This window comes from Mytilus galloprovincialis, chromosome 2 (genome assembly GCF_965363235.1).
Source record: "Mytilus galloprovincialis chromosome 2, xbMytGall1.hap1.1, whole genome shotgun sequence".
NCBI lineage: Eukaryota > Metazoa > Mollusca > Bivalvia > Mytilida > Mytilidae > Mytilus > Mytilus galloprovincialis.
Window position 1 is genome coordinate 620,290 of NC_134839.1, and position 13,249 is coordinate 633,538.

The window sequence follows — 13,249 nt, forward strand, 5'->3', positions numbered from 1 at the left end:
ACGTCCTTCTGAGTCTTTGCGTTTTGATTTAATATACTTCCAGAATGGTTTTGTGTCGTGATTGTTTAGGCCCTCAAAGATGCTCTGCTTTCCCGAGTTGTTTTTTTTTGCATTTCTTTTGGAAAGACCTGTAGTTAGCCTTTTTTGCCTCTGTTTTTCTTCAGCATTTTCTATCCTTATGTTTGATCCATTGGAGGTTGTTTCTCGATCTTTTTTCTTTATTAGGGATGTTTGTGTTCATGGTGTGTAGAAGCTGACTTTTGAAGGTGTCCAAAAGTTGGTGCACCTTAGCTCCTTGTTGATGTTTTTCCATTACCTCTACTAGCGTGTGTTTTATGTCTATATTAATTTGGTCCCATTTTGCCTCCTTGTATATGTAGCATTTTCTTGGTGATTCCTGGTCAGTGATGATAATATCGTGGCCTGATATACCTGGTACGTTGTTCGAAAATTTGACAAGAGTTGGGTTTGTTACAAATACAAGATCTCGGAGGTTTCCTCCACGAGTTGATGCGGTGTGTAATGTGTAAGGTTGTATGATTCAGCTATGGCAACTAGTCTGAATATATGGCGGTAAAAATAACATAATCTTCGCAAACTTAGGTCAAAATATATGCTTTAACATATAATATCAAAAACAGTGATTATCCAACAGTGTGACATAATTTCTGAATGTATCCATTCTGTGGCATTAATCAACAATAATCATTTAAAAATAAACAATTTTTATTATACTATTTAACAAGAATGGAAGTGATGTTCTGCTCAGCATTTCCCATTTGTAATTCATTTTATCAGATAACAAGATGCAGGTCTCTGACTGATCATAAAAGGGTACACACTTTACCAACTTATAATAAATGAGATGCAGACCAATCATGAAGACAATCTGTTGCACAATTTCTAAGAACAATGTGACGAAAAGCTAGTTCAACATTTTGAAAGATTTAATTAATAGGCAAACAGGAAGTCAGTATCTGACAGATCTGTAACACTCACATTTTACAACTGACCACTGTTGAGCTGTTGACAATATATGAAGTACTTCTGTACAGTAATGATGAAAAGTGTGATGAAAGTATTTGTTGGAAGAACAGATGGATGAATGAACAGATATCTAGTGAAAAGGTGATTACTATACAGACCTCACTTTTTAGAGTGGGATATGATTACCACTAGTCTTAAAATGTCAGAGAAAACAGACTATGCAATATGGGCTTTGTTAAGGCCGTACTGTGACCTACAGTTGTTAATTTCTGTTTCATTTAGTTTGTTGTGAAGAGTTGTCCCGTTGGCAATCATACCACATCTTCTTCTTTATATCAAGCAATATAATTATATGAATGTGAACATATCTTTATCAGTCCATATAAAGTGTCAAAGTTAAATTGCCTTTAAACTGAAAGGTTTACAAATAACTGACAAAGAAGGTAAACATGACATTCAAAATGCCAAATGATTGAATAATTATTCATTCTTCAAATTCCACTAGAGACCAATGTTGTTCATGTTTTAAATAAGAAAACTAAAAGCTTTTTTTTTATCCATTTATTGAAAATAGACTTCAGATCTTTAGAAAATAAACAATAGCATAATAAAGTGTTGATAACAGTATTTACATATCACAATGTAACATCTATTACTATACTATTACAGTATCATTAAAATAAATTACCAAACATTCTTCATTATACACAGTATTGTTCAATTCTCTTGATTTGGATAGCTGGATTTGAATTTCATCAAGAAATATTCATAAAATTAGTCCTTTCAGAATCTAAAGAACATAATGGGTAACTTAATTGCTCATACCAACAAAATGAAGATAATGTCAGGTCATAGGTTGAATTTCCAATGTTTAAGGAAGTTATAACAAGTCACACAATTTGGTGTACACTTTCAAAATTTTACTCATATGCATAAATTACTGAGACAGTAAATTCTCAGTAATTGAACTCTATATAACCATGGTGAAAGACTTCGTTTCAGATGACTTTTCTTTAGACTACCAATATATTTTTCAATTTGCACTTACTTTTTTAGTGTGCATTGCAAAGTATATAATTTTGATTTAATTATTAGCCAAAGAATGTGTATGAAATATCAAATATTATATATGATATGCAGTTAGGATCATTACAAAATCTTTAATAAAAAGAAACTTCAGGGTTGTCAGAGTTTTATCAGAAACAGCATGACTTTAGGTAAAATTGGCAGTCACTTTCATTAAATGTATCATTACATGGAAGGTGTAAATATTTCTTAGGCATGCTTATAACTAATAAATTTCTTTGCAAGGGCTTAAATAAAACAAAATAATCAAATAGACCTATATTTAGGGACCAAGCATGCATAGACACTTCCAGGTATGAGGTGTGGCTTGCAGAAATAAGGAGTAGCTTTACAAAAATTTTGTTGTAATTTACTTTGATATTTGATTACACAAAATTGGACTTTGTCCACAATAGTAACTTCTGTGCATCATACAATGAAAATCTAATCACAAATAATAACAAATTAATAAATAAATAATTTATAGTTATAACAGATACCTGTAACATTTTTTTTGCACTATTCGGACACAAAAGAAACAAAATAAAGCACTACTTTAAGTACAATTCTTAACTCAAACGTCTTTTTTATCATTCACTCATCAACACAAATAAAAACAAAACTTGCATAAACTAGCTATACCAAATATGAAATCTCTTTATTTTACTTTTCTAAAATACTATCAATGTTTTGGTATTTTATAAAATCAAATACTAGTACACAAAGTGATATGTCAATGATTAACAGCATTATATATTTAAGTGCAATAGGTAAGTTTTTAAGTTTTTTTCCCCATGGATAGATTTGATCTTAAAAGAAATGAATATGTATATTAAAGACAGCATAAGCTGGTCCCATGTAAAGGAAACTGCTAAATCAGCCATCATAATGAAAATGTTTACACAGTTTCAAGTGGATGTGACCACAACTACATTTTAAAACAAAATCTAAATCTGCTAGTAGAAAGACAGATGCATAAAGACTTAAAAATAATACCCTGCTACTACTATAGGTGGGGCATACAAAATAATATAAAATAGTTGTATATATGTATTGAAGCAATGTATGACTGGAGATGGCTTTTAATTGGTGATATGTAGTCACATGGTACACAGGTAAGTATAAATACAGAAACCAGATACAGTACAGGCAATACAAATTTTCATATACATGTATAGTTGTTTTTTTACGTTATTCATTAAGATCGCATAAATATAGCAAATCTTCACGTCTCTATAAGTACATCAAATCAAATACAGAATTAATTGTAAAAATATATCATTAAAGTCTTAGAAGTGTGAACATGCATAAAACAACTATGAGAAAAAAAATGATTAATTATAAAAACAAATATCTTGCTTACTTTATAATCCATTTCAAACAGCACTGACAAAATGTGGACACACAAACATATATGGACGGAATATTTAACATTGATATGTGATTTATTTCATTGCCAGGATGTTACCCTTAGAAATAGAATCGCTTGCTCTTTTTTTGTAGATTTTGATTCCTCTTACTGAACAGGGAACCACATATAAGCCATGAAAGACAGATGTATAAATAAGTAACTCAACCCTCATAAAAATCTATAATAGCACATTATTAGCTGTGGAACCATAACTCTTATGATCCTTATGATACTTTTTTGACAATTTGCCGGTTCATTAATTGTAAAAATATATCATGAGGCCCATGACCACCACCATTCCGCAGTTTACACATACATATGCTATAACAACAAACAATATGATTAATCATTCTTACAACTTGGCACATTAACAAGTATCCTCTAATCATTTCCTCCATACATTTAAATTGACATCAATTAGAACATCTAGACTTTCCCTTTCAAATTATGACATCCATGTTATTTTAATCTAATACACATCTTATACATGTATATATGAACCTACATTTTTCATCTTCTTGTTGCTCAAATGATGTGTGCCATTTCATTTCAAATAAACAAGTAAATTGAGCCAATCAAATCATTCACAAATGTCATCTGGTCCTATTCATTGGTTCCTAGTATTGTTTTGATGATATTCATGAAAATTGACTACATGAAAAAAAAAATTGTGCTAGATAACTTCGCGGGTTGTTACTCCTAGTACTCCATCAAATCAGAATTTGTCTAGATAGCTTGGTAAGAAATCATCCTCCAGTGTTTGTTGTTCTCTATACTCTTTAGATATTGTGTGTATTTGTATTGTGCCATCTTCTTGACTCACAAGCTGTTGGTAAAAGAGGAATAATTAAAAACAGTGCCTTGTTATATAATGATACTTTTTCAAATGTGTTATCTTGAAAATTAATGAGAAATGCAACTTTAAATACTAGGATTACATATATGTAAGAACAGATCATTCCAAAATCAGTAGTAATAACTAAAACAAATTTTCAGACGGTGAAATTTTCAACTTTTTACCATTATTGTCTTCATTACAGCAACACAAATCATTCACAAATGCACAGTTGCAAATATTACTTGAATTTTCTTACAAATAACATCATAATGAGATAAGTTTATGCCATACCTTCTAATGGCGAAGAATCAGCAAATAATGAATATCAATTTAAACATCTTTGTTTTGATTCTGCAAGGAACTGGACCTACTACATTCAACATTTGAGTTGACGACATTAAGTCTAGATAACAGAGTTTGTTTGGCTTGTCGTTGTGTTGCCTGTCATTGACCAATACCCTAATTTTTCCTTCACATTCCCAATCCCATATTTACATTTATGTTCCAGTTTTTACATTCCTATTCTCATTTTGACAATCACATTAACATTTTACAAACTCACCATCTGAGGATGCCGTCCAGTAACATTTATGTGTGGTGTAAAGGCTATATGTATAACACTGAAAGAAAAAGGTGAAAATATCCTTCTGAATCATGGAGGATTTATTTTTATTTATGTCTTTCATTCATACAGTTCAACATGTCTTAAATCACACAAAATATAATTTAATTGTTTTACATTGTCTTATCAGGGCCTATTATAGCTGACTATATGGTATGGGCTTTGCTCATACACTTTATCGCTATTTGTCTGCCATTACTGGATATCACACAGGTTCCCGTAAAAGTTTGACGTCATAAAACAAAATATCAGACGCCACAATGGAAAAGTGATTGTTGTTGACGTCAAAACTTCAAGCGGCCGGATCAGCCGGGATTCGCGATAAGGTGTATTGTTGAAGGCCGTGCGGTGACCTATAGTTGTTAATGTCATCGTCATTTTGGTCTTTTGTGGATAGTTGTCTCATTGGCAATCATACCACATCTTCTTTTTTATATAGTGCTATGATAACTTTACTGATTAGGATTTCAAAAAATAAAATCTTTATTTTTTGTGGTTAAAAATTTACGTTATTGAACAAACATTTTCATGATTGTTTTAATACATTCATTGTTTAAAGTCATAAGAAACCTCAAATTAAAAAAAAAATGCATATGTTTTTTATAACTAAATGAATAGTTTTCATTATACAACTTGTGTACATATACTTTTTTCTGAGGAAAATTCTTTAATTCGTCCACATTTAGAAGAAGTTTACTTATTTTTAATTGCTTCAGGAAGCAGGAAGCAATTCACCGACATATTTTCCGTATGCATAGTGACCTGAGTGTAACTCTCCTCGTAAAAATCCGGTGATCGCAATACGCATGGATCTGTCATTAAAATAAACAAGTATCTGATTGTACATGTTAAACACGTGCTCAATACCCATGCTTTTTGTTATTTGTTTACTATAAGGTGACAATCAGTAAACTTCAGCTTCAAAACACAGCATTTAATGAGCAGCCATATTTGTTAAATCATAATAGACAGAGAGAAAAAAAATGATATATACATGCATGCATTGGTTCAAGAATTGGATAAACATTATTTTTCACCACTCACTCGTTTCATATGACTTTAAATGAAAATATAGTTTGAATTAGTTAAGAAAAGACATTATTTAAGACATAGTAACAAGGCAATGCCTCTCATTTGCAATTATTGAGTGAGAGTATACAAATTCAAGTTTTTCCCAATTATTTTAAAGTATCTCTGTTGTTAAATTATTCGCTGCTAAATTAATAATCTCTGAACAATTATATATTGCTGACACTTACTTTTCTTTAGACAAATTTTCCATTTTTGCAGGCATTGCATCCCCTTCCAAAATGTCAAATGTATAAAGTTGAGATTGGTCGTCCAGCACATAAAACACACAAGGTCTACTACGTGACCAACGTACACATCTCAAATTCCTTGTTCCCCATATCTTGGAAGGCCAAGTCAACAAAGGTTTTTCTGAAAAAATATTCAAATATATTATGTTGCTGATATCCTTCTTCACATAATTGTTTATGCAATGAAATGAATAGATAAAAGATAATAAACTTGATTTATATTTTTTTGTCTTTCATACCATATCCACAAGTTTTGAATCATGCAAAATATTAAGGACAAGGCTTAGATATCTTTATAGTTTTATGAATCTTTAACAAGACACATTTTTTTTTTTTAGGGTAATTTGTTTTGTTACTGAGGGGAACAAATATCACAGATAATTTGATTACATGGTTTAGTAAATTTTGCATAAAAGTGAACAAGAAAATTGCATTAAAAAAAAAAAATCTTGTCCATCTATGTATTAACAAAATCACCAAAAGTAACAGCCTGCAGTTTATCAATTATTATTTCATATTAAATTGTTGTTAATAAAACTTATAAAACTGTTTTTGTGAAATCAAGTTTGTGTAAAATTAATATTAATTTATTATAATAGATATCACATTATGAAATAGTAAGATATGCTTTGCTTTAAAAACAGTATTTACACAAATAACATGCATTAAAATACAAGTGAAGAGTAAACTCATATAAAATATGTGCATCTCTGGAGTGAGGTTATCTGAAAATCAGACACACATATCTAATCTTACCATCTAAAACATATATATCTGGATAAAAAACAAATCAGTACAGAGGAGGAATCTCTGTTGGTTCTTATTTACAGAAACATCTCTTTAAAAAGTATGATAGTGTCATCTTTTTAATAGTTTAAAATTGATACATTGATAAATTACTGAGAATCTCTAGAAGCTTGTTCAAGTAAGTGAGAAAGAAAACCATACGAGGTGTAAAATAACAGTTAAATCTGTTTTAAGTGTCATTAATTTAATATAAGGCATTTAAAATTCTATGCAATTGTCTGAGGTCATGCATTTTGCATAGAATAAGTCTATGTAAAAAACCTTTTGAGCTGACATCATATTCGATGAGTTTCACAAAATATTTAAGGTAAATGCATTAAAATACTGAGCATGTGAATATACAAAAGACTTGTTTTCAATCAAAGAAAACTTACTGTACTGAAAAAGACAACAACGAAAGGCATAATAGCTCATAACCATTTTATAAATTTCTAGCCTATATTCATATTTCAATCACAAATATGTTTTTTGCATAATTAAAGTGAAATGAAATTTACCTGATTTGGTCCCAAATAAGTGAACACAACCTTCTGCTGTTGATGCCTGAAATAACAGATGAAAATATATTCAATTTTGAAATAATTATAAATTGTTATTTTTAACATTAAGCATGTTTGCCGGATAAGCTATTGTGACTTTTTATACATTTGTAAAATTTTTGTTGAATAAAACCATAGAGCTAGGGTAAACCCACTATGACTTGATCAGTATCTGGCATATAAAATACTAATAGATCAAAGTATCACCTGTCATTTTTCAAAGATCATGATTTAAAAAGATAAAAGCTGAATTTTTGAAATGTTTCACTTTACAGAAGACATTAAGGCACCAAACAATCAAGTATGTATCCATAGGACACTTTACCCTCCTTTTACTATCTTATTTTCATGTACAGAGAACTGTAAAATCTTAGTCAAACCACCCTTATTTTGCATATATTTAAAGTTTAGAATATGTGTACAAAGTTTCAAGCTCATATTACCATAAACCAAATTAAACTACAAATTTGATTGATAAGGGACAGACACACAGACCTTAAAGCATAGTGTCCCTCTACTTTCTTAGGCTGGGGTCTAAAATAAATGAGAATGGAATATATTATAGAACTGGTGTTCCATAAGTAACTTACCAGAAAACATGGATGACCAAAAGGTGAAAAATCTATACTTCTTACATCAACAGGAGAATCTGAAACAAAATAAAATAACCTAAAGTGTTTGCATCTAGAATTTTATCACTGTGTTGTTTACAAAGAGAAAGAAGCGTATCATATTAGAATGATTATAAGGTCATTTTACATTGAATTATTATAATAGATCTGTCAAATCACATCCTTCAGATTTTCTGAAGACATTAGTTTGTCAGACATATATCATACTATATTTGTATTTTATCTTATATTTTTGCTTCAAGTCTTCAAACTTCAAATGTAAATTTTACTATATCTGAAACCTGAAGTCTGACTTCAGATATAGTATCTTTTACATCTGAACTTCTGAAGTCTGTCTGGTAGGAAAGGTATAAATCAAACAAGAAAATAATCGATGTCATTAATTTAATCCTATTTACTCACATTCCTGAAAATTCCTACCAAAGTACTACATTAATGTTTCAATTTCCATATTTTTGTAGAGACTTACAATGAATTCAGTTTCATCAAAATGATTATTCAAAACCTTTTGTATTAATCATGTTTGAAAAAAGACAAAATATTTAACATCTATTTCTGATGAAAAGTAAGGATGCAGGGTTGATAACCATGCTTCAACAATTAATGGAAATACTGGTGGATAACAAAGACAAAATGTTGTTATTATTGTTCTTTGTCTTATAAAAGATGGGTAAGAATGTTGCCCTAACCGTGTATGTATTTTCATATGTTGTGGGGAAATTGTGTTTACACCACCTACACAAAAAAATCTTCTGAGTCATTTTTTGAATTAGTGAAGGATAACATATATTAATGTTCACTTGTCAAATTTTTTTACACAGCATAGATAAATTTGGGGAAAAAGAATTAAACTTTTAAGAATTCAAAATTCTTCACACAGCTTTTCTTGTCCCTTCATCTTACCATTTCAATAATGTTTGCCCTTAAAAGCTTTAAAAGCATTATCTTCCAACGGTTTTCAAAGGTTACTTAATTTTCTCACAACAAGATCCAGATACCTACAAGTGTAACCATATATAATCTTTAAATTTCAAATATATTAATTGAAACAATGTTTTTTTTGTCTATATTTATATCAATACCTGATAAAGCTGAGAATGTTCTTGGAAAAGCTCTGTTACCAAATCTCAATCCGTGTAGCACATATCCCTAAAAATATAATATATAAAATGTCAAATATTCTTAAACAGATAATATACGAAAGGCAGTGAAACCATTAAGTAAATTAAAAGAAAATAACAATTTGCTGCTTAAATTATTTGGAATACATGGAAAATTTGGCAGGCAGCACATACTTTATTGTCAATAAACTAAAGAAAAGATATCAGCAAAATTTTAGTCCAAAATTATATTGCAAACACAGAACAGATAAGATGGAAATCAATAAACTAAAGGCTCTAAAGAGCCTGTGTCGCTCACCTTGGTCTATGTCAATATTAAACAATGGACACAGATGGATTCATGACAAAATTGTGTTTTGGTGATGGTGATGTGTTTGTAGATCTTACTTTACTAAACATTCTTGCTGCTTACAATTATCTCTATCTATAACAGTACTTTCTGTGGAAAATGTTATTGAAAATCTTCAAATTTTAAGAAAATTGTTAAAAATTGACTATGAAGGGCAATAACTCCTTAGGGGGTCAATTGACTATTTTGGTCATAGTGACTTATTTTTAGTTCTTACTTTGCTGTACATTATTGCTGTTTACAGTTTATCTCTATCTATAATAATATTCAAGATAACAAAAAAAACAGCAAAATTTCATCAAAATTACCAATTCAGGGGCAGCAACCTAACAACCAATTATCTGATTCATCTGAAAATTCCAGGGCAGATAGATCGTGACCTGATCAACAATTTTATTTCCTGTCAGATTTGCTCTTAATGCTTTGGTTTTTGAGTTATAAGCCAAAAACTGCATTTTACCCCCATGTTCTATTTTTACCCATGGTGGCCATCTTGGTTGGTTGGCCGAGTTACCGGACACATTTTTTTAACTAGATACCCCAATGATGATTATGGCTAAGTTTGGTTAAATTTGGCCCAGTAGTTTCAGAGGAGAAGATTTTTCTAAAAGATTACTAAGATTTACGAAAAATGGTTAAAAATTGACTATAAAGGGCAATAACTCCTAAAGTGGTCAACTGACCATTTTGGTCATGATGACTTATTTGTAGATCTTACTTTGCTGAACATTATTGCTGTTTACAGTTTATCTCTATCTATAATAATATTCAAGATAATAACCAAAAACAGCAAAATTTCCTCAAAATTACCATTTCAGGGGCAGCAACCCAACAACGGAATGTCTGATTCATCTGAAAATTTCAGGGTAGATAGATCTTGACCTGATGAACAATTTTACTTCTTTCAGATTTGCTCTAAATGCTTTGGTTTTTGAGTTATAAGCCAAAAACTGCATTTTACCCCTATGTTCTATTTTTAGCCATGGCGGCCATCTTGGTTGGTTGGGTGGGGTACCAGACACATTTTTTAAACTATATACCCCAATGATGATTATGGCCAAGTTTGGTTAAATTTGGCCTAGTAGTTTCAGAGGAGAAGATTTTTCTAAAAGATTACTAAGATTTACGAAAAATGGTTAAAAATTGACTATAAAGGGCAATAACTCCTAAAGTGGTCAACTGACCATTTTGGTCATGTTGACTTATTTGTAGATCTTACTTTGCTGAACATTATTGCTGTTTACAGTTTATCTCTATCTATAATAATATTCAAGATAATAACCAAAAACAGCAAAATTCCTTAAAATTACCATTTCAGGGGCAGCAACCCAACAACGGAATGTCTGATTCATCTGAAAATTTCAGGGTAGATAGATCTTGATCTGATGAACAATTTTACCTCATTCAGATTTGCTCTAAATGCTTTGGTTTTTGAGTTATAAGCCAAAAACTGTATTTTACCCCTATGTTCTATTTTTAGCCATGGCGGCCATCTTGGTTGGTTGGCCGGGTCACCGGACACATTTTTTAAACTAGATACCCAATGATGATTGTGGCCAAGTTTGGTTAAATTTGGCCCTTAGTTTCAGAGGAGAAGATTTTTGTAAAATATTACTAAGATTTACGAAAAATGGTTAAAAATTGACTATAAAGGGCAATAACTCCTAAAGGGGTCAACTGACCATTTCAGTCATGTTGACTTATTTGTAAATCTTACTTTGCTGAACATTATTGCTGTTTACTGTTTATCTCTATCTATAATAATATTCAAGATAATAACCAAAAACAGCAAAATTTCCTTAAAATTACTAATTCAGGGGCAGCAACCCAACAACGGGTTGTCCGATTCATCTGAAAATTTAAAGGCAGATAGATCTTCACCTGTTTAACAATTCTACCCCATGTCAGATTTGCTCTAAATGCTTTGGTTTTTGAGTTATAAGCCAAAAACTGCACTTTACCCCTATGTTCTATTTTTAGCCATGGTGGCCATCTTGGATGGTTGGCCGGGTCACCGGACACATTTTTTAAACTAGATACCCCAAATATGATTGTGGCCAAGTTTGGATTAATTTAGCCCAGAAGTTTCAGAGGAGAAGATTTTTGTAAAATATTACTAAGATTTACGAAAAATGGTTAAAAATTGACTATAAAGGGCAATAACTCCTTAAGGGGTCAACTGACCATTTCAATCATGTTGACTTATTTGTAAATCTTACTTTGCTGAACATTATTGCTGTTTACAGTTTATCTCTATCTATAATAATATTCAAGATAATAACCAAAAAACAGCAAAATTTCCATAAAATTACCAATTCAGGGGCAGCAATCCATCAACGGGTTGTCTGATTCATCTGAAAATTTCTGGGCAGATAGATCTTGACCTGATAAACAATTTTACCCCACGTCAGATTTGCTCTAAATGCTTTGATTTTTGAGTTGTAAGCCAAAAACTGCATTTTACCCCTATGTCCTATATTTAGCCGTGGCAGCCATCTTGGTTGGATGGCCGGGTCACCGGACACATTTTTTAAACTACATACCCCAAAGATGATTGTATCCAAGTTTGGATTAATTTAGCCCAGTAGTTTCAGAGGAGAAGATTTTTGTAAAAGATTACTAAGATTTACGAAAAATGGTTAAAAATTGACTATAAAGGGCAATAACTCCTTAAGGGGTCAACTGACCATTTTGGTCATGTTGACTTATTTGTAAATCTTACTTTGCTGAACATTACTGCTGTTTACAGTTTATCTCTATCTATAATAATATTCAAGATAATAACCAAAAACAGCAAAATTCCATAAAATTACCAATTCAGGGGCAGCAACCCATCAACGGGTTGTCCGATTCATCTGAAAATTTGTGGGCAGATAGATCTTGACCTGATAAACAATTTTACCCCATGTCAGATTTGCTCTAAATGCTTTGGTTTTTGAGTTATAAGCCAAAAACTGCATTTTACCCCTATGTTCTATTTTTAGCCATGGCGGCCATCTTGGTTGGTTGGCGGGGTCACCGGACACATTTTTTAAACTAGATACCCCAATGATGATTGTGGCCAAGTTTGATTAAATTTGGCTTAGTAGTTTCAGAGGAGAAGATTTTTGTAAAAGTTAACGACGACGGACGCAGGACGACGACGGACGCAGGACGACGACGGACGCCGGACGCCGGACGCAAAGTGATGGGAAAAGCTCACTTGGCCCTTCGGGCCAGGTGAGCTAAAAATATAACAATTAATATTATAAAAAAAACATAAAAAATACATTATCTTACCCCATCTGTCCCTATATAAAAATGGTTTGGATCTGTTGGAGAAATCTGCATCTCAAAGGATCGGATGGGACCTAATGACCTTGCTTTTCTGCAAAGAAATTGGTATACATATGCATTTAAGAAATAATTCATGGAAGCCATAGATTGTTGGAAATTTACACATAGCCTGGGCCGTGATATTCGAATTTTATCCTGAGCGTTAGCGAGGGATAAAATTAACGAATATCACGGCCCAGGCCATGTGTAAATTTCCAACAATCTATGGCTTCCATGAATTATT

General features: G+C 31.4%; 1 protein-coding gene across 9 annotated transcripts in view; it reads right to left on the bottom strand.

Moving 5' to 3' along the window:
• Positions 1–1,533: 1,533 nt before the first annotated feature.
• The window catches only part of LOC143062632 (cytoplasmic dynein 2 intermediate chain 1-like), a 72,768-nt gene continuing 61,052 nt past the window's right edge, over positions 1,534–13,249 (bottom strand). For 8 of the 9 annotated variants that reach the window (XM_076234309.1, XM_076234313.1, XM_076234310.1 and 5 more), the window contains 8 exons: positions 12,970–13,057; positions 9,303–9,369; positions 8,179–8,237; positions 7,547–7,592; positions 6,999–7,016; positions 6,183–6,363; positions 4,864–4,921; positions 1,534–4,289 (listed from right to left, as the gene is read on the bottom strand). In XM_076234309.1, coding sequence (XP_076090424.1) covers positions 4,179–4,289; positions 4,864–4,921; positions 6,183–6,363; positions 6,999–7,016; positions 7,547–7,592; positions 8,179–8,237; positions 9,303–9,369; positions 12,970–13,057 — 628 coding nt within the window. In that variant the 3' untranslated portion in view covers positions 1,534–4,178. The remainder of the gene's footprint in view (positions 4,290–4,863; positions 4,922–6,182; positions 6,364–6,998; positions 7,017–7,546; positions 7,593–8,178; positions 8,238–9,302; positions 9,370–12,969; positions 13,058–13,249) is intronic. The other variant, XM_076234305.1, reaches the window with a different exon arrangement.